Here is a 26,411-nt window from a genome sequence, read left to right on the forward strand (position 1 = left end):
CTAGCGGGACAGCAGTAATTGGAGGCCACCATGACCAAGATTTTGAAAGGATCTCAGTGAAAGAAGCCGATAGCTGCACAGCAGTGCGACTGATGGTTGGCACTGAGAATATCATCCTGAAGGCAGTCCTAGCAGAAGCAATACATTTGTCAGCACATGACATCTGGGAGGATGCTCTACGTACAAGTATCTCTGCAGGGTTCAAAGATGAAAATTCGCCATCTGGGTTCAAGCATATATTAACAACTGACCGTTCTCCTCATCCAGCAGCAGAGGTCACACATTTCCTCTTGCCCCAGAAGAGATTCACTGGTTTCTTGTGGAACTTGGCAGCAATAGCTAGAGGAAGGATCAAAGTGACCACAGCCTGAAGATCACAGTTGATTATAGTCAGCCAGTGACTTTTGCTTCCAGCTCCTTGTTGGGGTTCCCAGATAGACAATTCCCAGGTCGAGGATTCCCAGTCGGAGGATTCCCAGACGGAGGATTCCCAGACGGAGGATTCCCAGACGGAGGATTCCCAGACGGAGGATTCCCAGACGGAGGATTCCCAGACGGAGGATTCCCAGACGGAGGATTCCCAGACGGAGGATTCCCAGACAGAGGATTCCCAGACGGAGGATTCCCAGACGGAGGATTCCCAGGTAGGGGAGGTGCGTGATGCACTACATGAATAGTCTCATCTTTTCCAGCAAGAAGTCCAGGTACTCTTGACCTACTCGTGCTTTGGTAAATGAAGTCTGTGTCCATTATTCTGCATCTTACTTTGCATCTTAAAATAGATGTAAAAAAACAAGTCTGTATAGGAAATGGTGCAAACTAAAAATGGTGCATATGTTTACATGATCACACCATGAGTCAAGGCAGAATGGAGGATGAAACTTCTTGCGTGTGAAACTCTCAGTTCGAGGCAATATCACTGCAATAGTAAACCAAGGACATCATTGACAACCTTGGTTCTGTTATGGAGTCAGAGAGTGATACAGTGTGGAAACAGGCCCTTTGGCCCACATGTCCCAACTACACTAGTCCCACCTGCCTGCATTTGGTCAATATCCCTCCAAACCTGTCCTATCCATGTACCTGTCTAACTGTTTCTTAAACATTGGATTAGTCCCAGCCTCAAGTACCTCCTCTGCCAGCTTGTTCCATACACCCACCACCCTTTGTGTGAAAATGTTACCTCTCACATTCCTATTAAATCTTTTCCCCATCACCTTAAACCTATGCCCTCTGGTCCTTGATTCAATACTCTGGGCAAGAGACTCCCTGCATCGACCTGATCTATTCCTCCCATGATTTTGTACACTTGTTCTACCATAGTTGATCTGCATCACATCTCAAATCTGTCAATCTGAGTGCCTTGGCTGACAAAACTATCACTCCTGATGTCTTCAATTGACACTATGCACCAAAATTTCAAGTAAGATAATTCTAGATTTCAATCACTATTTGTGAGAAGAAATACTCATTGACTTCATCCCTGAATGGTCCAGCAATGATTTAAACCGTAGGTTCCATTCTTCTAGAATTTTCCCTTACTCTTTCACCACCCTTGACCTCCCTTTCTTTATGTTAAAGGAATCACAAGCCTTGAGCGTTTTCGTATGAGAGGTTACATAAATCTGCACAGTGACCTCAATAGGTCCAATTTTTAGTTTGCATGTTGCCCAAGTACTGCGTCGTCTCTGCCTGTTCATTTTTTAAATAACTCAAAACTTCAAATAATTCCCATTGACGTCTTAGATATCTAGTTAAATTATTAAGGAGTTTCCCAAACTAAATAAAAAAGTTTCATTGATTTCCACATCATGCTACCTTACTTAATGTCGTCAATAACGGAGATTTACAACCTTCAATTGTTACATCCCAGTGATTTATAAAGGTTGAGGCCCCAGCTCGGATCCCTGGGGACACCATTAATCTGATAGAAGAGACCATTGCCTTGCCTGATTCACGTAATGGCTTGAAGAGCAGTTTTGGCAGAGAGGAGTTTGCTCACTCACTGATCCAGAAGTGATGCATTACCTAAGAATCTCACAGAAGAGAAAATTATATTTGCATTTCAAAAAGGACAGAATTTGATGATGCATTGATCTGGACCATTTTGTTGTAACTATTTTATTTTAACACGCATTATAATGCTCTGTAAAGCTGCTTTGAGAAAGAGATTGATTTATTGAGTACAGGCAGAACTTAGAATCAGAGTCCTAATGTATTATAAATGTTGGGTGCTTTCTCCAGCTCTCATTGATGTCCAAGGAGATAATGCATTTTCCAACTGCCTTTAAGGCATTAGGATGTAAATTATTTTTTTTCTTTTACTATCTTCTCTGAATAGGCAGAGTGCAAATGGATCCATCAAGATAATGCTGCCAATTTCAGCAACATTCAAAGTAGGTTATTTGAAGTCTCAAGCAAACAATGTCAGGTCAGGCTGTATTTGTGGAAGGAGAAATGGTTAACATTTCAGGTCCAAGACTGATAAAGGGCATCGGACAGAAACGGTAACTGTTTCCCTTCCCACAGATGCTTCCTGACCTGTTGAGTGTTTCCAGCATATTTTGTATTAATTTCAGATTTCTATTAGATATAATTATTTTTAATTTTCATTCACTATTTCATTCATCCAACCTTGAAGAAGTCCTTTTCTGCTGTCCAACAGATTTCCATCTGTCTCTTTTGTCTTGTTCATTTTACAGTTTCACTTTCCTTCTAGTCTTTGATAAGCTTTCACCATAACATATTTTCACAGCCATGTCCTTCTTTAGCAAATGCCTTCAGTTCAACTCAAATACTGCCCTTCACTATAGAGACCCTCCAGGACCACACGTACGTTCAAACTAGCCATGTTCTAACGCTGGAGCTAACAGCTGGAGGATTCTTCCTCAGTTCTGTTTCTCTTCCCACAGATGAGTGTTTCCAGTTTTTTTTAAAACAATATAACTATTCCCACTAACCTATTTAAAAAGCGAACAATTTCCTCACATTTCAATTTATGCATATTCTTACTTCAACATCCCCAGAATGATTCTACTGAGGGTTGCAAAGGAAAGGGAGAATTACCCATGACCAATCCAGAGGGTTACAAAGGCACTCAGTTATAAACCAGAAAAATACAATATACCTCAATGTCAGAAGCAGCAGACAAGACTTGAGCTTTATGGATGTGCCTAGCAAAAAAACCTGTCAGGCGGCACCTTTCTGATTCCTTATCATCGTACACCGATCAGCCAAAACATTATGACCACTGACAGGCGATGAATAACATTGATTATCTTGTTACCATGGCACCTGTCAAGGGGTGGGATATATTAGGCAGCAAGTGAACAGTCAGTTCTTGAAGTTGATGTGTTGGATGCAGGAGAAATGGGCAGGAGTAAAGACCTGAGCGACTTTGACAAGGGCCAAATTGTTCTGGCCAGACGATTGGGTCAGAGCATCTCTGAAATGGCAAGGCTTGTGGGATGGTCCCGGTCAGCTGTGGTGAGTACCTACCGACAGTGGTCCGAGGAGGGACAAACCACAAACAGGCGATAGACTGTTGCGTGAGGGCAACGAAGGCTATCCCGTCTGGTCCGAACCGACAGAAGGTCTACTGTGGCACAAGCACAGAAAATTTTAATAGTGGTCACGGGAGGAATGTGTCACAATACACAGTGCATCACACCCTGCTGTGTATGGGGCTGCACACGGAGGACCAACAGCATATTAGGCAGGTGGTCATAATGTTTTGGCTCATCAGGTCATAATGTTTTGGCTGATATATCCCAATGACTTAGTTCTAACAAATAACTGCTACTAGTATCTGGACTTCATCATCTCAACACCCGTGTTAGCTTATCCACAGATTGGCAAAAGGCAGACAATGTACAACATTTACAGGCCTAATCAGAGCTGTATAAAACTAGAAGCTCTGGATTTGTAATCACTTAATCTCAGAAAAACAAGCGGCAAAAATGGAACAAAACAGAAAAGATATGATAATAAAAAAATAAACATAGGGATATTACCACTGATAATATGGTGGTAATGTATGTTACTGGCTGAGTATGTTACTGGCTAACATCAAAGATATAGAAACATTTAAAATAGAAAGAGATAGAAGTAATAAACTAATTAAACATAAAAGATAAAATCTGCAGTCTTAGAAGGGAAAATGCTGGAAACATTCAGCAGGTCAGGAAGTATTCCATGGAGAAAGAACAGAGCTAATGTTTCAAAGCAATGAATCTTCATCAATAGATAGTGCTAAAGCTACTCATCAGATCAGGCAGCAGTTCCAAAAAACTTCCAGCTTCTGCTGTTTTGTGATCCTTAATCGCTGGCCAGTGAATAAGAAACTACAGTATAATTCCGATGATCTGCTCTCTTGACTATTTGGAAATGCCGGTTCAGCTGATGTTTGCTGGACTCTCTTTTCACACACTATGGCTCTAGCTGTTTTGACCTCTTTAGCAAACCTGGACACTCACCTGGGCCTCAGTTCCTGTTCTCCCATCTCACCCCACACTGAATTTTCCCTTCACGCTCACCTGGGCCTCAGTTCCTGTTCTCCCATCTCACCCCACACTCTGAATTTTCCACACTCCCCTCCAACTCACCAGGTTTTCAGTTCCTGCACTCCCCTCCTAACTAGGCCCTTAGTTCTTTTCAAGTTACCTGGTTTATTGGAAATTTTATGAATGTGGTCTGTAGCATCCAAAAAGAAAGAACGCTGAGGTATTAATAGAAATGATATACAAGTTTTGAAAATCTGCCAATTCGGCACTCCAAAATCCCGAGAATGTTCAGAATATGACTCCCGCTATCTTGTCAAATACACTGGAAAACCTCTCAAGGGCAAATTATTCAGAAACAACAAACACTGTAATCAGGTACTACACTCGCAAAAAAAAGGTTATGTGAAGTGAGAGAGTGAATGACAAACTAGCTATACAAGAGCAAACAGAGAGGAGAGGTTAGGGGGAATTACTGGGACTTTTAACAGTGATATTCCAGATCACTCCAAACTACGGCCCACGGGCCACATCCGGCCCACCAAGAGATTTTATCCGGTCCGCAGCAAGCTCTTAACATGTTCCGTGCTGCGGGTTCAGTAACACAGGAACTTTTTTTTTAGCGGCCTATATGAATGGTGGTTTATTGTCACGTGTGCACTGCACAGTGGAATTATTTTAGCATAGATCACACGTGCACGAGTCACCATATTTTGACACCGTTTACAAAAAGTCCAAAGTCTGGTCCGTGCGCTGGATGTACTGGAGCGGCTCCCGATCCAGGCGAGCCCCAGGCTGCTGCAGGGCCTCCTCTGTCGCCCTCGACTGGCTCGGCCCGCCGATCAACATCCCTCTCCTCGCCTGACTGACCGCCTCTGTGTCCCGGGGGAAATGCCTTCTGCAGCCGACCTTGCAGGCGCTGGAGATATTACCCCTCTCATACTGGCCCACGCATCGTGTCCTTCGTCGCCAGCGGCCCCCTCCTATTCTGTTCTCTGGTCTTCACGGCCGATCTCGGCAGTTTCCAAACTTGCACGTCAGGTAGGCCATCAAGTTGAGGGTTTGTGTGCAACTGCTGACTTAATAATTTTTAATTTAACAATTAAGAATAAAGCATAAACACTGAAGCACACAGCACCAAGAAGAGAGTATTACAGCTGTGGTCTGAGAAAGCCGAGGATCTCCTTCAGGGCTGCCTTGAGTGAGCAGACTGGAATTTCGACCAGTCTAAATGGTCATTATCACCGGTTTTATCAGAAATGTGTTGACAAATGTGTTCTGACAAAGAAAAATGGGGTATTTCCTGACCAGAAACCATGGACACACTCCAAGCTTCCAAGAGACAAGCTGCCAAGGATAATCCCAGATAATCTAGACCTCTTCCCATTTACATACTGGAAATGTAGGTCACCAGGAAGACACCATTCACTTGCTCATGATCACTTTAACCATTAAAAAAATCACCTGCGTCAGGATGCTATTCATTGACTACAGCCTAGCCTTGAACACCATAGTAACAAAGAAACTCTCTGTAAACCTCTGACCTTGACTCCTGGCTTCTGGACTTCCTACTTCCTGACTGGCAAACCTCAGTTGGTTAGAATTGGTCATAACATTTCTTCCACCTCTGAGCACCGGCGTTCCACAGGGCTGTGTGCTGAGCCCTCTCCTCTACTCCATTTTCACCTACAACTGCACACCTGTACATGGTTCTAACACCATTATTAAGTTTGCAGATGATACAACGGTGATTGGCCTCATCAACGACAACGATGAGTCGGCCTATAGGGAGGAGGTCCAGCTACTTGCAACGTGGTGCGCTGACAACAACCTGGTCCTTAACACCAAGAAGGCCAAGGAGCTCATTGTGGACTACAGAAGAACCAGGGGTGGTACGCACACTCCCATCCATATTAACGGGACGGAGGTGGAGCGTGTTTCCAGTTTCAGGTTCTTGGGTGTCAACATTTCTGATGACCTCTCTTGGACCCACAATACCTCAACACTGATCAAGAAGGCTCACCAGCGTCTCTTCTTCCTGAGGAGACTAAAGAAGGTCCATCTGTCTCCTCAGATTCTGGTGAACTTCTACCGCTGCACTATCGAGAGCATCCTTACTAACTGTATCACAGTACGGTATGGCAACTGCTCTGTCTCCGACCGGAAAGCACTGCAGAGGGTGGTGAAAACTGCCCAACGCATCACCGGTTCCTCACTCCCCTCCATTGAGTCTATCCAGAGTAGGCGATGTCTGCGAAGGGCGCGCTGCGTCGTCAAGGACAGCTCTCACCCCAACCACAGATTGTTTACCCTCCTCCCATCTGGGGGGCGCTACAGGTCTCTCTGTTCCCGGACCTGCAGGTTCAGGAACAGCTTCTTTCCTGCGGTCGTTACCTTACTTAACTCTGCGCTTCGGTGATTGCTGCCATCTCCACCCCCCCCCCCCCCACCCCCCCTCGGGCACTCCTCCCATCAGTGACTGATCTCGCTCACCGGAATTTCCACTACCGCTACTGTGCATATATGTATATATTACATGTTTTACTATTCCATCACATGCACTCTGGTTAAGATGCTAACTGAATTTCGTTGTCACTGTACTTGTACACTGCACAATGACAATAAAGTTTGTATTGTATTGTATTGTATAAAGTATGCTGCATTAAGGTCCCATTTTATTGCTCACATTTTCTTCACATAATTTAGTTTAGTTTAGAGATACAGCATGGAAACAGGCACTTCAGCCCACCGAGTCCATAATGACCAGCGATCCCCGTACACTAAAACCATCCTACACACTAGAGACAATTTATAATTTTTACCGAAGCCTACAAACCTGTATGTCGTTGGAATGTGGGAGGAGACCTGAGCACCCTGAGAAAACACACGGGGTCACAGGAGAGAATGTACAAACTCCATACAGACAGCACCCGTAGTCAGGATTGAATCCGAGTTTATGGCGCTGTCAGGCAGCAACTCTACCATTGAACCACCATAATGTTTTGTTTAGTTTAGTTTAGAGATACAGTTCGGACACAGGCCCTTCGGCCCACCGAGTTCACGCCAACCGGCAATCCCCATCCACTAGCAGTATCCTACACACTAGGGACAATTTTACCGAAGCCAATTAGCCTACAATCCTGTACGTCTTTGGAGTGTTGGAGAAAACATTAGCACTGAGAGAAAACCCACGCGGTCACGGGAAGAACGTACAAACTCCACACAGACAGCACCAGGATCAAACCAAGTTTCTGGCGCTATAAGGCAGCAACGTTACTGCTGCGCCACCACGCCACCCATTGTTATGTTGTTTTCTTGAAAAATCTAAGAAGAATACATTTGAAAAGATCAATACCATCTGTTTAGACTGTTTCTCTAGACAGGCCTGTACCATAAGATGTTCACTCACTCAATGAATTATTATTCCTGCTATCAGTTTTCAATTTAACCACTTCCAGTGGTCATGTCTTCTTATCTCATTATTATGAACAAGATGAAATATTATATTCTACATTATCTGGTCCCAATAGAATCCAGAACCAGTAATTATATCAGGTCTCAATGTTATTTTCAGTAAGATATACATACATTTTCCATCCATTTATACAATAACTCTTCATTCTAACTTCTCTCTCCCTACAAAACAAACTTAATTTCTGAGTCATACAAGCATCTCAAATAACAATGGTGATATTCAGACAAGAAGAGCAGATTAGACAGCAGTTGCTATGAGAATATAGATCGATGAATCCAGGACCAAACCCTTCCTCAAGACCAAGAACAGATGCTGACAAATGAGCTGACTATCGATCAGTTAGTCAATAATGTGATTGGAGATGTATAACTTGAAGAGTGTGGTGTTGCAGCAATATTGATAGACAAGATTTTTTCCCTTGGAAAGTGAGATTGAATCCTATTGAGGTCGCCAGAGAATTCAAGATCAAAGAATGAATGAAACCTGGAATAAGAAAGCTTGTATCAAAGATAACTACGAAACAACCAATTGTTGGAAAAACACGTCAGGTTGTTTCATGATTGCCTTCACTGATGTCCTTCAAAGGAGAAAATTTGCGATGCTTATCCAGGCCCACATCTCTAAACCCACTGGTCTAGTTGACTTGTCTCTGGAATAACCTCAAATCAATCATATGGGGGTAATTAGGGATAAATTATAAATGCCAGCCATGCCAACACCATACCTTGCAAATGAACAAAGAAAGGATGAGCTAGTCATGCATTTGTAATGTGCATTTAGTTTATAATTCGACCTTATTTGCTCATACATTTCTAATGGTGAAGCATCTCAACGATTGTGCAGTTGTCCTAATTAATTAGAGGGATTCTAGCTCGGAATCTTAATTGGTTGGCGTAAAAAAAGGGGACGAGGGTGGGGTTGGATAAATTCAAGGAATGGTAAAGAGTGATTGAAGATATGGAAAAGAAGAAAGTAGCCATTGGGTGTAAGGAGATCAAGTTCCAATCAGATCAGCCAAGATCGCGTGGCGTGGCCTACTTCTCATCCTAATTCAGAAGTTCATCCACAAGACGGTAAATTGGGTGGTGTGCAGATTGGTGGAAATATCGTCAAAAGAGTAAGAGATGCACAGATAGTAAGCTTGGGGAACCTTGGTTAACAATATTGAAGGCTTCCTTAGGGAAAAGAAAGAAGTGCATATCACATGTCGGAAATTGGTATTACACAAATCCTTGGAGCTTTATATAAGAGAGAAGTTAAGAAATTAGATGGGGAGAAAGGGGTCATAAAATGATTTTAGCAAGTAGGATTAAGGAGAATCCTAAAATGTTAAGTATATTAGAATCAAGACAGCAGCTACAGAATGAATAGGTACCATGAGGGAACAAAGAGATAATCCATGTGTGAAGCCAGAAGATATGAGCAAGTCTCTGAGTACCTCTTGGCATTCACCAGAAGGACATGGAGGCTAGCAGGTTAAGAGAGGGGTACGTCAGAGCATATGTGGAAGGAGGAAGTGTCAGATATATTGAAGCGCATTAGGGTAGCACCTGATGGGATCGATCTGAGGATGCGAAGGGAAGCAAGGGAGGGAACTGCTGGGTTCTAGCGGATATTCTTACATTTTTGTTAATCTCACATGAACCCGCAGCAAACTGGAGGATAGCTGATGCTGTTCCCATGTTGTAAAAAGGGCAGTAGCGTTAAGTCTTGAAACTACAGGACAATGAGCCTTAACATCAGAGGTAAACAGTGAGGCTGAATGCAAATTATAAGAGTACCTCATGTTATGTTTGGGGAGTCTATATCCCAATGGTATAAACACTGAATTTTCCAATGTCAGGTAACTCCCAACACGTGTTCTTTCCCCACCCTCACCAGTCCCCCCAGGATCTCTCTCTCTTTGTACCTCACTTCCTTCCCTTATCTAGATTCATTACTTCCCCTATAGGCCAAAATGACTTGTTTCTGTGCTGTACGATTCTATATGAACAAATAGGAGAGGAACTGGCAGAAGAGGTTTGTTTGGGTTTAGAATTGGGGAGGATACTGGACGGCTAGCCCCATAGACTTAGAGAATGGAAGAAATGGTGCATAGTTAATCAAATAAAATCAGTCTTAAAGCCAAAGATGCCCATGAATTCATGCCTGCTTTGAAGTTAAATGAAGAAGATACAGAATTGATGTTAATTGGGACTACAGCGAAGAAGCCAAGGACTATCTTGACATTCCAGTGTGATCCTTGAATAGTAAGCATTTTTAGTGCACGATTCCAGGAATTAATTATATTTTGAAATCATTTTAGAGGCAGCAAAGAAGTCAAGTGACCTTGCACCAGCGCTATTTCTCATCTACTTAAGTGGATGTCACTTGAAATATGAATTTTCACGTGGATGCTGATGACACCCTGCTTTGAAGGAGAAAGCGGTGAGCTGAGTTTTACATTCACTGCTCAAGCCTTCATTCCTTTGAATAAAGAGCAAAGAGACTACGCCAAGGACTATTTATTGTCGTTCCTTCATCGTCACTGGGTCAAAATCCTTCCCTTACAGGGAAATCTCTCCCTTACAGCGTTGTGGGTATACCCACACCTCAAGTACAAGTACATAGCTTAACCGCAACTTCTCAAGGGCAAAGAGGGATGCACTATTAAATCCTGGCTCACCCTGTGAAGCAACATTCCTAAAACAAAACTGAGATGGGCAGTTTACAAAAGATGTGCGAGGATGTTTTTATGACAAAGAGGGTGGTGAGTGTCTGGAACCCACTGCCACGGGTGATAGTGGTGGAAGCAGATACAATAGTTTCATTTAAGAGGCTAATGGATGTGCAGGAAATGGAGGGATATGGATCAAGTGCAGGCAGAGATTAGTTTAACTTAACATCATGTTTGGCACAAACATATGGGGCCGAAGGGCCTGTTTTTGTGCTGTACTGTACTGCATTATGCAGAAAGGTTAGAGAGGAGTGGCTGGTTGAGCTGATTGCTATTTGGAAAAATCCTGTGGTGGAGTGGGAATCAAAAGAATAAATTGAGGACGAGGGAGAGTATTTTTTATTCAGGCCATTGCTCGGAATATCTTACCACAAACTGCAGAAAAAAGCAAAAATCCACAAGAATTTAAGTGAAAATCAAAATACATTTAAAAACCACAATTTTATAATCATACATATAGAGGAAGAACAAGGAAATGGAGCTTAGATCCCTTGATCAGAACGCAATGACCCAGATTGCAGTTTCTGCAAAATTGCATCATTCTCACCTCTCCTGCCACCATTCTGAGGCGGGCAGCTCATCTCCGTGTCGAACAATCCAGCAGCAATGCTACAACATCAACGAGATTGTCAACACCCATTGATCAGGCAAACTTCTCAATACTCAAGATTCCTTTTATTCCACTTACCACTAAGTGACATTTAAAAAAAACACTAGATCAGATAGGTTAAACCAAAACTGAGGTTGTCACCACCTCGTGCAGAGTTCCAAAAGAAAACCTGGATCAGGCAGCCCCCGCTGTGTTCCAACAAAATGGACTATATCCTGATTTTACGTAATGCCTTGCCACGTCAAGTCAAGCGCAAAGTCAAGAAACTTGAGTTGACAAAAAATATACACTTTGTGTTCAATCGTTTACTTTTACTATTTTTTCCGCACAAATTCCATGAGAGCAAGTTCTGTTCCAGACTCACATTTTTGGGTGGTGATTTATGAATTCTAAGGGCACATCTCCATAACCTTAATAGCTGCAATGCAAGGAACACCTGCACGGTGTAGAAATGCATACCAGACGTCACAATGATGTTACCTTATGTTCAAGTTACTTGTCCAAATTCCAGCCTGTGTGGTTTCAGGATGTCTGTAGGAATTACCTACCCCATTAGAGGCATCATGATGTGACAGGTGAGGCAGATAGAGCAAGTGTGGAGATAAGTAATATGAACCGGCTGCAAGTTGAAGGGAGAACAAAAAATACTTTTCCTGGTGGAACGTTAAACTCTGAATAAACTGTTGCCCGATTGCTGAAATAATCAGGCGGGGCTTTGTGGCTAATGTTCTGACTGCAAACTGCATTCACATGGTAAATGTAAACTCAGCATTTGTGCATTGTCAGTAATCCTTTTGTTCTGTCAGGATCTCTCTGATGAATGGACTGCTGTGATCCAATTATTGATCGTTTAGGTTTGCTTTCTTGACTTGGATCTCCCAGATCTAAAATGGCTAAAAGTTAAATTGTTTCAATGTGGATGAATGTGTTCTTTTTAACTCATTCACTGCCTATCCTCATTTGTCATTTGTCGTCTTCACAACTAAACGGGCAAAACTGCCCGATACTGGTATTGTTGACGCACCAACTATATAACTAAAAAATAAAAACAATACTTTAATATCATACAGCTCTGGAATTCCTAACACACTCTACAGCAAAAAAAAGTACTGTTGTAGTGCTGTCACTGTTGTGAATTGCAGCAGCCAATTTATGCATTGCAAGGTCGGTTTAGGTTTCAGATTAAGTTTATTATTGTCACGTGCACCGAGGTACAGTGCTTTGTTCTGCATGCTATCTAATCAGATCAGAAAATACTATACATAAGTACGATCACGTTAAGCTCATACAATAGATAGAGCAAAGACATAGAGAGCAAAATATAGTTCTCAGCATTGAAGCGCAACAATTCCAGAGAAAAAGCCCAATGTCCTCAATGGGAAAGAGGTGAATCGGACAGTACCCCAGCTGATGGAAGGACCATCAGATGCCTGATAAAAGAGGAAGAAGCTGTTCTTGAGTCAGATGGTGCAAGCTTTCAAGCTTCTGCATCTTCTGCTTGACAAATGCATGGAGGGGTAGGAAATGACCGGAATGGGACAGAACTTTGATTAAGTTGGCTGCTTTTCTAAGGCAGATTGAAGTGTAGATGGAGTCAATGATGGGGTGTCTGGCCCGCGTGATGGTCTGACCTTACATCCATAACTCTGCAATTTCTTGCAGTTTTGGGCAGAGCTGTTCTCAAACCAAGCTGTGATGCAACCCGACATTCTGCTTTCCATGCTGCATCTGTAGAATGCCGTAAGAGTCATTGGGGACATGCCACATTTACTCAGTCCGCCAAGAAAATAGAGGCATTGGTGTACCTTCTTCGCTGTCACTTCGATGTGGTTGGTCCACGACAGATCACTGGTAATATTGACACCAAGGAACGTGAAACGATCAACCCTTTGCACTTTGTCACATAGATGCTGATTGACATTTGTACTCCACCATGCTCCCTGGTTGATAACTAGCTCATTCATCTTGCTGACATTGAAAGAGAGGTTGCTGTCCTGACACCACAATACTTAGTTCTCTATCTCCTTCCTGCACCCCGTCTCATCATTGTTCATGATCCAGCCCACTGCAATGGTGTCATCTGCAAGCGTAGATGGAGTAAGAGACTAATTTCACCGGACAATCGTGAATGTATAAGAGTATAGTCGGGGACTGAGAACACATCCTCGTGGAGCACTGGTGTTGAGAATTGTGGAGGTGTTGCCTCCCATCCTAACTGAGTATATTCTGAGTCAGAAAATCAAGGATCCAGTGGCATAAGGGGGAACTGATTCCTAGGTCCAGGGGTTTGGAGCTGAAAGATGGGATTATGGTGTTGAAGGCAGAGCTAGAGTCAATAAATAGGAGTCTAACGTCGAAGACGCAAAGTGTTGAAATAGGGTCGGCACACGTCTTCAGACTGATTGTAGTGGGGAGGGGGATGAAAGCTGGAAGAAGGGAAGGACAAAGCCTGGCAAGTGAAAGGTCTATCTCCCTCCCCCCCCCCCCCAATCAATCTGAAGAAGGGTCCCGACCCAAAACGTCACCTATCCATGTTCTCCAGAGATGCTGCCTGACATTCTGAATTACTCCATAACCTTGTAAACCAGCATTTGCAGTTCCTATGTCTCGTCTAACGTAAGAATCCTTGTGGTCTAGGTGCTTCAGAGATCGGTTTGGGGCCAGGGATATTACAACTGCTGTGGACCTGCTACAACAGTAAGCAAACTGCAATGGTTCAAGGCTGACTGGGAGGCTGGAGTTAATATACGGCATCACCAGTCTCTTGAAGCGCTTCATGATGGTGGATGTCAGACCCACTGGATAGTAGTCATTAAGGCACGCCACCTTATGATAGTGTTCTTCTTGAAACCTCCCCAATTAGCAAACGATAATGACTAATGACTCAAGGACATATTCAAATTAATAGGAATAGTTCTTTATCAAAATAATGCCGTAGGATCTTAACGAAAGACGATGTGAATATGGCACTGAGGTTGACATACAACTGCACAGACACTAAAACTATAATAGAGATACTGCTGGTACGAGGGATGTCATTGTTCATCATACAGAAGGTAGTAAGAACACTACCATAAAGCTACAAAATAAAGCCAGTCTGAAAAGATGACTGACTCCAGTTTCACCAAGCCATGCTACGCATAAAAGTTGACCAGATGTTTTGAAAGTATATTTAAAAGAGACATGCCCTACTACAAGAAAACAAGAGAAAATGGTTGATAAATTGATGTCGACTACAGTAAAGTGAAGATTTGCAAAAACTCCACGCAGTCTGCAAGAGCATCCCAAATGACCAGTTGCTTGTCAGTTGAAATCCCAACTGCACCTTCACTCTCCCTTTGGGCTCTTGGAATGTTCCATGATCTCCTACACAAAGTTGAGGAAGGACATCTTATGTCGGCACACCACAGCACTGAGGATTTAACACTGAACACAGCACTTTTGGATAACCAGGCTTCCACAATTGTGTCAGAACCATCTGGTTGGGTACAAGAGCAGGGCTGCTGGGATTATTTGACGAGGTCGGTAGGAAGGTGACAAGTTTTGTTGGTGTTACTCTGGGGAAATGGCTCCATTTCACACTCCATAGATGCTGAGTACTGCCAACATTTTCTGCTTTCGTTTTAGTTTTTCAGCAACTGAAAGTTTCTATATTTCTGGCCAGTTCTGCTGGAAGGTCCTCAGCCTGTGATGTTAACTTCGTTTTTCTTTCTTCAAAGACATTGCCTGACCAGCTTGGCTTTTCCAGTACTTTTCCTTTATTTCAGATTTCTACCAAAAGCCATGGTTTGCCTTTCGCAGTTCCAACCTTCATAAGTTCTAGGAGTAGAATTAGGCCATCCGGCCCACAAGTCTAATCCGCCATTCAATCATGGCTGATTTACATTTCCCTCTCAACCCCATTCTCCTGCCTTTTCTCCATGGTCCCTGACAACCTTGTTTTTATTCCCTCACCCCTCTCTTTTTGGTCACCTCCCTCTGTGTACAACTACCCCAGAGAGATTACCGCTATTGAAAAGCATTCATCAACCTATGTCGTTTAGACTCTCTTGGCCCCACTTTTAAATGAGACTGAAAAATGACAGCCTTCAGTTTAACAGATGGGACAATCGGCCCCAGTTGACTGAAAGCTGCGCCACAAAGCTAACCAAACGCTGTATAAGTCAAATTCATCAGAATTCACAAAGTAATTCTATTACATCACACTGAACATTCAGACTAATTGAAATACAGAACAGGTCTTTGATAAGCTACTCATTATGTGAATATATAATTTCCATGTTGAGAAATGATTTAACACGACAGCCAAAGACTGGGAAAATCATGTTCACAAATGTACAAAAGTCACCTTGCTGAGCCTGCAGTTTCAGTTCTCTTTGCTACCAGGGCAAACTGATTATTAATCCAGCATCAACTTCAAGCCTTCAGATACCATTATGAAGTGCAAGGAAAAATATTATACCAGATGACAGCGTACTTGGGAATTTGACTCCACAGACAAACATCACTGTAAAATAAAATCAAAATTCACCCGAATACCCTGTGGTCCTTTGTAAAGAAGGTTAAAAGAACCTGCAAATGAACAGTATTACTTGCATTTTACAGATGTGTAAATATCAGCTGGTGTTAATTAATCTGAGTTATTATCTGCTTTAAAATAGCAAAGACTAGAACTTGGCTAACTGCTTGAATAAACAATACCAATTGCCAGTTTCACTGTGACCAATACCTCACATCCAGGACATGAGAGTCATGGTTACAGCTTGAAAACAGGCTCTTCGGCCTTTCTTGTCCATGTAACCAAGTTGGCAGAGTAAGCTAGTTCCATTTACCTGCACTTGAACCATATCCCCCAAACATTTTCTACTCATATATCTGTCCAAATGTCTTTTGAAAGTTGTGGCTGTATACATTTTTATTGCATCCTGTGGCAACTCAATCTAGATACAGACTACCCCCAAGTAAAAAAGTTGCCCCTGAGATATCCTCTTAAATCTCTCCTCTCTTACTTTAAGCCTGTGCCCTCTAATTTGAGAATCCTCTTCCCTGGGGAAGGAAGACTGAGCGATCACTTTATCCATACCCCTCACTATCTTGTACACCTCAATAAGGTCATCCCTCAGCCTCCTGCACTCCAAAAAAAAATTCCAGCCTAACCAGCCCCTCTTTGTAACTGAAGAACACAACTCCAGGTAACCTCCTGGAAAGTCTTTTCTGCACCCTTTCTAACTTAATGACCTTAACGACCAGAACTGCACACAATACTTCAAGTGTGGTCTCACGAATGACGTACAGCTGCATTATGATGTCCCTACTTTTGTACCCTTCCCAATGAAGACAAGTTTGCCAAATGGTGTCTTCGCGATCCTGTCCTCCTGTCTTGACACTTTTAGAGACATACACCTACATTTCCAGATTTCTGTCTCAGCCTAACCACCTCACGCTTAACATCAGCAAGACCAAGGAACTGCTCGTCTTCTTCAGAAAGGGGAAGTCAGGAGATCACATGCCAATTTTTATTGGCGAGTTGGCAGTGGAGAGAGTTAGCAGCTTCCAAATCCTGGGTGTTACCATCTCAGATGATCTGAACTAGGTGCAACATATAGATCCAAACACATAGAAGGCACGCCAGCACCTCTACTTCCTTGGAAGTTTTAAGAGATTCAACATGTCACTAAATATTCTAACAAACTGCTACAGATGCAAGCACAGAAAGTATTCTGTGGTTGCATCATGGCTCGGTACGGCAATTGCAACACACGAAATGCAAGAGGCAGAGAGTGGTGGACTCAGCCTATTGAACCGGGCACAGCTCTCTCCACCATTGAAAACATCTGCATGAGGCACTACCTCAAGAGAGAGGCATCTATCAGGATCCCCCATCATCCAGCCATACCTCCTCCTTGCTGCTACCATCGGGCAGGAGTCCAAACACATCAGGTTCAGGAACTGCTACTTTCCTACAATTTTCATGTTCTCGAACTAACCCACACAAACCATAATGCTACTTCAACAACAGAACACTGCAATCCAGCTCTTGCACTGCCATGGACTTTTTTTTTCTAATTTGATTTTGCACCATCTCTTGTTCTTCTTGCAGTCTTATTTTAATGTCTTGCAGAATTCTTTGTATGATTTAGCATAATTCATGTTTTTGTTTGTCTGAGTCGATGTGCCCTGATGCAGCTGCACGCAAGATCTTCATCATACCTCACGGTACTTGTGCATATGACAATAAATTCAGACCGAAGAAGGGTCTCGACCCGAAACATCACCCATTCCTTCTCTCCAAAGACACAGCATTTTGTGTCTACCTGACAATAAACATGACTTGCCTTGGCAGTGGATATGCAATGGCTAACATTTATAAAATGAGTGCAAGAAATGCAACAATCGGGTTTCCTTTACGGAGCAAAAATACAAAAGGTATACAACCATGAGTAACAAAAGTAGTTTAGGATATTATTGGATACAAAAAAGAATCAACATGAAGTTACCAGTAAAGGTAGCAGGCCAGAGGCTTGGGGAGAGTTTAGAATTCAACACATGGCCCAATAGTTGGATTAAGAGAGGGTCAAAAGACTACACTAATCAGGTAGCAAAGGAACACAGATAGCTCAAAAATGTCAAAAGGTACATAAAAAGAAAAAGGTCAGTGACAGCCAATATCAGAAATGGAACAATTTATAACAAATAATGGCCGAGCAGTTAACCAAATAATTTTGTTTTATTTTAATGGAAGAGAACAAATCTTATTAAAAGAGAACAACCCATTCGAGGAATAATTATCTCAGATGGAGAAAAGTCATAAAAATGTATTCAATTAGATTTGAATTAGTCATCACAATTTGTTTGAACCAAGGAAGAGAGCTGAAAATTGATAATTGCACAAAAATGTTTGCAGTGCACGTGTTATACAGTGCCAGCCATAATGTTTGGATCAAAGACCCATCACTTATTTATTTGCCTCTGTACTCCACAATTTGAGATTTGTAATAGAAAAAATGCACATTGTCAGATTTTATTAAAGATTTTATTTTATTTCTTAACCTTTTTGGTTTCTTAAACATTTTGGTTTCACCATGTAGAAATTACAGCAGTGTATACATAGTCCCCCCATTTCAGGGCACCATAATGTTTCAGACACATGGCTTCACAGATGTTTGTAATTGCTCAGGTGTGTTTAAATACCTCCTTAATGCAGGTATAAGAGAGCTTTCAGCACCCAGTCTTCCCTCCAGTCTTTCCATCACCTTTTGAAACTTTTATTAGTGTTTATCAACATGAGGACCAAAGTTGTGCCAATGAAAGTCAAATAAGCGATTATGAGACTGAGAAACAAGAATAAAACTGTTAGAGACATCAGCCAAAACTTAGGCTTACCAAGATCAACTGTTTGGAACATCATGAAGACGAAAGAGAGCACTGGTGAGCTTACTAATCGCAAAGGGACTGGCAGGCCAAGGAAGACCTCCACAGCTAATGATAGAAGAATTTTCTCTATAAATAAAGAAAACCCCCAAACACCTGTCCGACAGATCAGAAACACTCTTCAGGTGTCAGGTGTGGATTTGTCAATGACCACAGTCCGCACAAGACTTCATGAACAGAAATACAGAGGCTACACTGCAAGATGCAAACCACTGGTTAGCTGCAAAAATAGGATGGCCAGGTTACAGTTTGCCAAGAAGTGCTTAAAAGAGCAACCACAGTTCTGGAAAAAGGTCTTGTGGACAGATGAGACGAAGATTAACTTATATCAGAGTGATGGCAAGAGCAAAGTATGGAGGAGAGAAGGAACTGCCCAAGATCCAAAGCATACCACCTCATCTGTAAAACACGGTGGTGGGGGTGTTATGGCCTGGGCATGTATGGCTGCTGAAGGTACAGGCTCACTTATCTTCATTGATGATACAACTGCTGATGGTAGTAGCATAATGAATTCTGAAGCGTATAGACACATCCTATCTGCTCAAGTTCAAACAAATGCCTCAAAACTCATTGGCCGGCGACTCATTCTACAGCAGGACAATGATCCCAAACATACTGCTAAAGCAACAAAACTAAAAAATGGTCAATTCTTGAGTGGCCAAGTCAATCACTCAATCTGAACCCAATTGAGCATGCCTTTTATATGCTGAAGAGAAAACTGAAGGGGACTAGCCCCTAAACAAGCATAAGCAAAAGATGGCTGCAATACAGGCCTAGCAGAGCATCACCAGAGAAGACACCCAGCAACTGGTGATGTCCATGAATCGCAGACTTCAAGCGGTCATTGCATGCAAAGGATATGCAACAAAATACTAAACATGGTTTCTTTCATTTACATGACATTGCTGCGATGTCCCAAACATTATGGTGGGCACTATATACCGTTTGATGAACGAGTTACTTCAAGAGCTAAAACCTCAAATTACTTGCTAAATTAGAGAATTCTCAGTAGCAAAATTAGAGCACAAGATTTTGTGCCTAATTGCCACCGAGCACACAATGCTGGAAGAGCTCACAATGCTGGAGTCTGCTATAATCTCCTTTATAGTTTCAGGATAGAAAATTGGCCAAAAAAAGAGCTAAAACATAAAGGAAGCACGCAAGTACTATGTCCCCAATAAATGTTACAGTTCCTATTGAAAAAACAGGTTTATCACATTAAAGGACTGAAATCCCAAATGACAAAAAGTCATCCTTGACTGTTTCTACAATTAAATCAGCTCCATCTCAAGTATAATTACAGAAACATATATCACAAATCAGTCTTACAAATATCCAAGACACAATTTTTTGCATTCATTTGAAAGAACCTCAACATATCTCACAAAGAAAAGTATTGCTAGATAGGTGCCCAATATTGAATGATGCTTTTACCATATGTATATTGTATGGGTTTATATTGCACCTCCAAACCTTAAAACATTATTTCTATCACCTACCAGTTTCAAATTTAAAGTGAGAATTTGCCAAATTACATTGAATTATCATTCTTCATGATTTAATACCCCAAGCCATCAATCATTCAGATTGATCTTGCATCTGAACTAGAAGATTGCATGTGCTGCCTTTTAAATGCAACATTAAACCAATTAAATCTGCTCTCTCAAGTGGAAGTAAAAGATTAAAGAAGAGGGCAGTTCATCCCGGAAACTTGGTCAAAATTTATTCTTCACTCAACATTACGAAAAGTAGTTTTCCGATCATTATCTCATTACTACATGTGACACCTTGCGGTCAGTAAATTGCAGTGGCAAATAACTCTCTATTTCCTCACAACATAGGAAGAGATTTCGGACATTGCAGTCTCACAGAGCGGTAACATTCTGCCATTTGTTTTTGCAATTCCCATCAAATCCACCCAGATTCTACGATTCCATCGACACATTGGGGACAATTTATCATCACGAATTAATCTGACACTCACACTTCTTCAGAACACAGGAAACACTGGGGCACCTGGAGGAAACCCATGTGGTCAGAGGGAACGTGTGAACTGGGAACAGGATTGAACCCAGGTTACTGGCACTGTGAAGAAGTAGTTTTACCCAGTGTGTCACTGTGTCACCACTTGCAAGAGACTTGAGACATGACATTGAAGGTAGACACAAAATGCTGGAGTAACTCAGTGGGACAGGCAGTATCTCTGGAAAGAAGGAATGGGTGACGTTTCGGGTCGAGACCCTTCTTCAGACTGATGTCAGGGGAATGAGCGGGACAGAGATAGAATGTAGTTGGAGACAGTAAAACTGGTGGGAGAACTGGAAAGGGGAAGGGGATGGAGAGAGAGGGAAAGCAAGGGCTATTTAAAGTTAGAGAAGTCAATGTTCATACCGCTGGGGTGTAAGCTACCCAAGCGAAATATGAGGTGCTGTTCCTCCAATTTGTGCTGGGCCTCACTCTGACAATGGAGGGGGCCCAGGACAGAAAGGTCAGATTGGGAATGGGAGAGGGAGTGAAAGTGCTGAGCAACCGGGAGATCAAGTAGGTTAAGGCAGACTGAGCGGAGGTGTTCAGCGAAACAATCGCCGAGCCTGTGCTTGGTCTCACCGATGTACAGAAGTTAACACCTGGAACAGCGGATACAATAGATGCGGTTGGAGGAGGTGCAAGTGAACCTCTGCGTCACTTGAAAAGACTGTCGGGGTCCTTGGATGGAGTCAAGGGGGGAGAAGGCATGTGAATTTTCTGCGTTTCCGCGGATTTTAAATCCATTTTCCGCCCTAGAGCTCTATCTAACTCTTTCACCCAGGTCGCTAGGGGTTCCGCGAGAAATCCCCCGCGCCCTGGAAGTCTCCCCTAAAATGTGGCACCTAGGCAGCCAATCTCAACCTCATTGGGACTTCCACGGCCGTTCAGTGGATTGAATTTGCAACCTGCGGCCGGGGCCCTGGAACTCCAGCCCAGCTGGAGCCAGCAAAGCTATCCCCATAGCCGGCTTCCTTGTCCTGCTGGATAAACCAGCAAAGCTCTGGAACCAAGAGTGCCAGAAAATCAGTGATGGAACTGTAATGAGTAAATATTAAGTGCAAGATTATATAACTAAATTAATTAAGACAGGGTTAAAATATAAAAACACAGCAGAAAAGCCAATTACCACCTTTTCAGGCTGATTATCAATTAGTCAAGTCAAGTTTATTTGTGCGAATTTACTTCAAAATGTTATTGGTATACAGTGACATATTCATATTATTTTGTAATGCCCGTTTTTACCTTGAAATGCACTAAAAGAGCCTTGAAACTGGTAATTTTGTGTGTAAATTTTCAAAACATTTCCAATATTTTGACCTCCGCTGTACGCCTCATGCAAGCGCTCGGCTCTTTTCCTCTTTTTTTTTAACCTATTATTGCTCTAATTTACTTAATCAATGTTAATTTTTAATATAATTATTTAAGTTTATTCTTAAACATCTCTGGCTATGACAACATTGACAAAACAAGCCATACCTTGCACTGTAGCTGTACTGTACCTCAATAAATGCAAGGCTGTGCCCCAACCTCATGCTCTGTCAAGGTGGCTTAGGGGCATGTTTCAGCAATGCACCAGCTGAGGCCTTGCTATACCTGCCATCTAATTCCAGGAATGGGAACCAGGACAAGTGTGGACTCATGCTACTCATTACTACTTTCCATCCTCCTTCAGCTGATGAATCGCAGATCCTCCACGTTGAAAAATACAAGAAATACTTGCATTGACACAGACAAACATTGTGCTCGGCATGGCAATTTCAGTGTATATCACCTACAGAAGCTTGGCAACACCACCATTAACTGAGGAACATTGGTGCCAGACTGGATCCATGGCAGGAAGTGAGGATCCTACCTAAATGCAATGTTAGCATTTATTTCCAGAGAGCTAGAATACAAAAACAGGGGTGTAATGTTGAGGCTTTATAAGGCACTGGTCAGACTGCATTCAGTGTATTGTGAGCAGTTTTGGGCCCCATATCTGAGGAAGGATGTGCTGGCATTGGAGAGAATCTAGAGGTGGTTTACGAGAAAGATCCGAGGAATGATTGGATTAACATACGATGAATGTTTCAATCCACTGGGTCTGTACTCGCTGGAGTTTAGAAGGAGGGGAGCCTCATTAAAATTTACCGAATAGGGAAAGGCCTGGATAGAATAAACGTGAAGAGGATATTTCTACTAGTGGGAGAGTCCAGGATCAGAGGCCATACCCTCAGAATAAAAGGAGAGTCAGTGGATGTGGTGTACCTCGACTTTCAGAAAGCCTTCGACAAGGTCCCACATAGGAGATTAGTGGGCAAAATTAGGGCACATGGTATTGGGGGTAGGGTACTGACATGGATAGAAAATTGGTTAACAGACAGAAAGCAAAGAGTGGGGATAAATGGGTCCCTTTCGGAATGGCAGGCAGTGACCAGTGGGGTACCGCAAGGTTCGGTGCTGGGACCCCAGCTATTTACGATATACATTAATGACTTAGACGAAGGGATTAAAAGTACCATTAGCAAATTTGCAGATGATACTAAGTTGGGGGGTAGTGTGAATTGTGAGGAAGATGCAATAAGGCTGCAGGGTGACCTGGACAGGTTGTGTGAGTGGGCGGATACATGGCAGATGCAGTTTAATGTAGATAAGTGTGAGGTTATTCACTTTGGAAGTAAGAATAGAAAGGCAGATTATTATCTGAATGGTGTCAAGTTAGGAGGAGGGGGAGTTCAACGAGATCTGGGTGTCCTAGTGCATCAGTCAATGAAAGGAAGCATGCAGGTTCAGCAGGCAGTGAAGAAAGCCAATGGAATGTTGGCCTTCGTAACAAGAGGAGTTGAGTATAGGAGCAAAGAGGTCCTTCTACAGTTGTACCGGGCCCTGGTGAGACCGCACCTGGAGTACTGTGTGCAGTTTTGGTCTCCAAATTTGAGGAAGGATATTCTTGCTATGGAGGGCGTGCAGCGTAGGTTCACTAGATTAATTCCCGGAATGGCGGGACTGTCGTATGTTGAAAGGCTGGAGCGATTGGGCTTGTATACACTGGAATTTAGAAGGATGAGGGGGGATCTTATTGAAACATATAAGATAATTAGGGGATTGGACACATTAGAGGCAGATAACATGTTCCCAATGTTGGGGGAGTCCAGAACAAGGGGCCACAGTTTGAGAATAAGGGGTAGGCCATTTAGAACGGAGATGAGGAAGAACTTTTTCAGTCAGAGGGTGGTGAAGGTGTGGAATTCTCTGCCTCAGAAGGCAGTGGAGGCCAGTTCGTTGGATGCTTTCAAGAGAGAGCTGGATAGAGCTCTTAAGGATAGCGGAGTGAGGGGGTATGGGGAGAAGGCAGGAACGGGGTACTGATTGATAGTGATCAGCCATGATCGCATTGAATGGCGGTGCTGGCTCGAAGGGCTGAATGGCCTACTCCTGCACCTATTGTCTATTGTCTATTGTCTATTGACGTACCCTTAGAAAGGAGATGAGGAGAAATCTCTTTAGTCAGAGGGTGCTGAATCTGCGGAGTTCATTGCTACAGACAGCTGTATAGGTAGATCAGCCTTGATTGAATGTACACTTGATGTGCTGAATGGCCTAATTCTGCTCCTAGAACTTATGAACTTCTCACCTAGCTACCTGTTGCAGACTCATCTGCCGAGATGAGCGACCACTGCATACAATACACAAACCACGTATATGGCCCGACAAAGTTACAAAGTACTCATTAGAGTCTCGATGGTCTCTCTTTGTTTTCAGTGGCCAAGATATTTTAAAAATATTTTTAAAGTGGAGATTGATTGGTTCTTGATTAGTAAGAGCATTAAAGGTTATAGGATTAAGGTAGGAGAATGGAGTTGAAAGGGAAATATAGCTCAGCTATGATTGAATGGCAGGGTCGGCTCAATGGGCCGAATGGCCTAATTCTGTTCCTATGTCTTATGGTCTTGATCAGTCCTGCCTCTCAGCTTTAATATTTCCTTGTAAATCATTCTTGCCCTCTTTTCTGATGTCTCTATATTCTTTTTATAAGACCAGAATTTACTTAGTATTCCATGTGTGGTCCAATTATTAATCAGTACAAGACTGTATTTTATATAGCACAGTGTGCAGACATCAACAGGGAACATGTGGGGTAGGTGAAGACAACCCGAGTACAAAATAAAACATCCTCAATGCCAGTGATTACAAAACTCTTGATTTCCCCACAGGACCAATTTCTTCATGAAGCCAGCTGATCAATGGTGTAGTCCACAGATTTAACACTGTTCAGTAGAAACCAAAATACTTTTCTGACTTTCACATTGAGTTACCCACCTGGATTTGCATCCATTTCTCCCCTTCCACTGATATTCCGTCCTCTGGCTTCATAGTTTGCATCTCTTCTATCCTTACTTCACACCTGTCTCTTCATCTCTGTCCATTTTCCAACCAGCTACCTACCTAAACCCAGATTCGCCTGTATCCACCATCACTCGCCGGGCTTTGTCCAGCCGCCACCTCCCTTCCAGCTTTCCATCTCCCCCGCCCACCCACACCCCAACCATCACAATCAGTCAGTCTGAAGAAGGTTCCTGTCCCGAAACGTCACCTATCCATGCTACCCTGAAATGATGCCTGATCCGTTGAGTCATTCCAGCGCTTTGTATCTCATTTAGTAAAGCAGCGTCTGCAGTTCCTTGTGTCGCTCTTAATCATTTTCCTTCACAAGTACTCCATCATATTACGTAGGACACATTAATGCAGATTGATACACATTAATATTGTTAAAACAATAATGAGCAGTAAATGCAACCTTACCTGACAGGAGACCTGAACCAGAAACACAAGGTCTTTGGTGTCAGCACCATTCCTGCTCACATCACTCTGTTCCTCTGTCAGCACCAGCTATATAATGGCAAAAATTAGAACGGGGAGATGGGTTGGAAGGAAGAGAAATATAAAGAAAAATTAGGTCAACAGAAACAATTCAGCAAATAATGCATGACTGCCCAACAGATACTGCTGACTCCAAAGTGCTCTGCATCTGAAAGTACATTAGAGAAAGTGGATGGGCATCAATAAAGTCGGATGTGGGAGGGGCCAGAGGAAATAGGACAGAATGGAGGTGGGAAAAGAAGTGGTGAATATAGCAAGGGAGAGGACAGTGGAGGTGGGAGTTAACCTCTTGGATGATCGGTGATGTCATAACTCAGCTGATCAATCAGGCCTCTCATCTGTCTATTAATTCCAACCAGACTCAATATTCATTTGAATGGAAATGCAATTCAGAAAGCTAAATTCACACAGGTTCAATCTAAAGTGCTGATAATTTTTAGTTTTCCGGTTAAAGACACACAGCCTCTCCAAATAAAAACCACACCGCACTATTAAAAGAACGATCAGAATCATTTACCCTCATTAATCTTCTGTTGGCTTTTACAATTCTGACCCAGAGTAAAGAAAAGTTGGAATTTACACATCTTAACAAAAATCATATATTCATGCTTTCACTTCCACCCTACAGTGAATTTTGCGAAGAGAAGGACATGCTCTTTGCATTAACTTTGAAGGACTACAACAATGCTTGGATGACTTTTGTGAAACACGGGGTTTTAGTAAGGAGGAAAATCTCATGGATCATGTCAAATGTCTGTTCTGACGATGTGCATTTATTAGTTAACAAAAGGT

At 42.6% G+C, this 26,411-nt stretch overlaps 1 protein-coding gene across 3 annotated transcripts in view; it reads right to left on the minus strand.

Moving 5' to 3' along the window:
* The window catches only part of arhgap32b (Rho GTPase activating protein 32b), a 415,224-nt gene that overhangs the window by 168,009 nt on the left and 220,804 nt on the right, over nucleotides 1-26,411 (minus strand). For all 3 annotated transcript variants that reach the window (XM_078426922.1, XM_078426925.1, XM_078426924.1), the window contains one exon: nucleotides 25,542-25,628. In XM_078426922.1, coding sequence (XP_078283048.1) covers nucleotides 25,542-25,628 — 87 coding nt within the window. The remainder of the gene's footprint in view (nucleotides 1-25,541; nucleotides 25,629-26,411) is intronic.

Source organism: Rhinoraja longicauda, chromosome 32 (assembly GCF_053455715.1).
Source record: "Rhinoraja longicauda isolate Sanriku21f chromosome 32, sRhiLon1.1, whole genome shotgun sequence".
In the NCBI taxonomy this organism is placed as follows: Eukaryota; Metazoa; Chordata; class Chondrichthyes; order Rajiformes; family Arhynchobatidae; genus Rhinoraja; species Rhinoraja longicauda.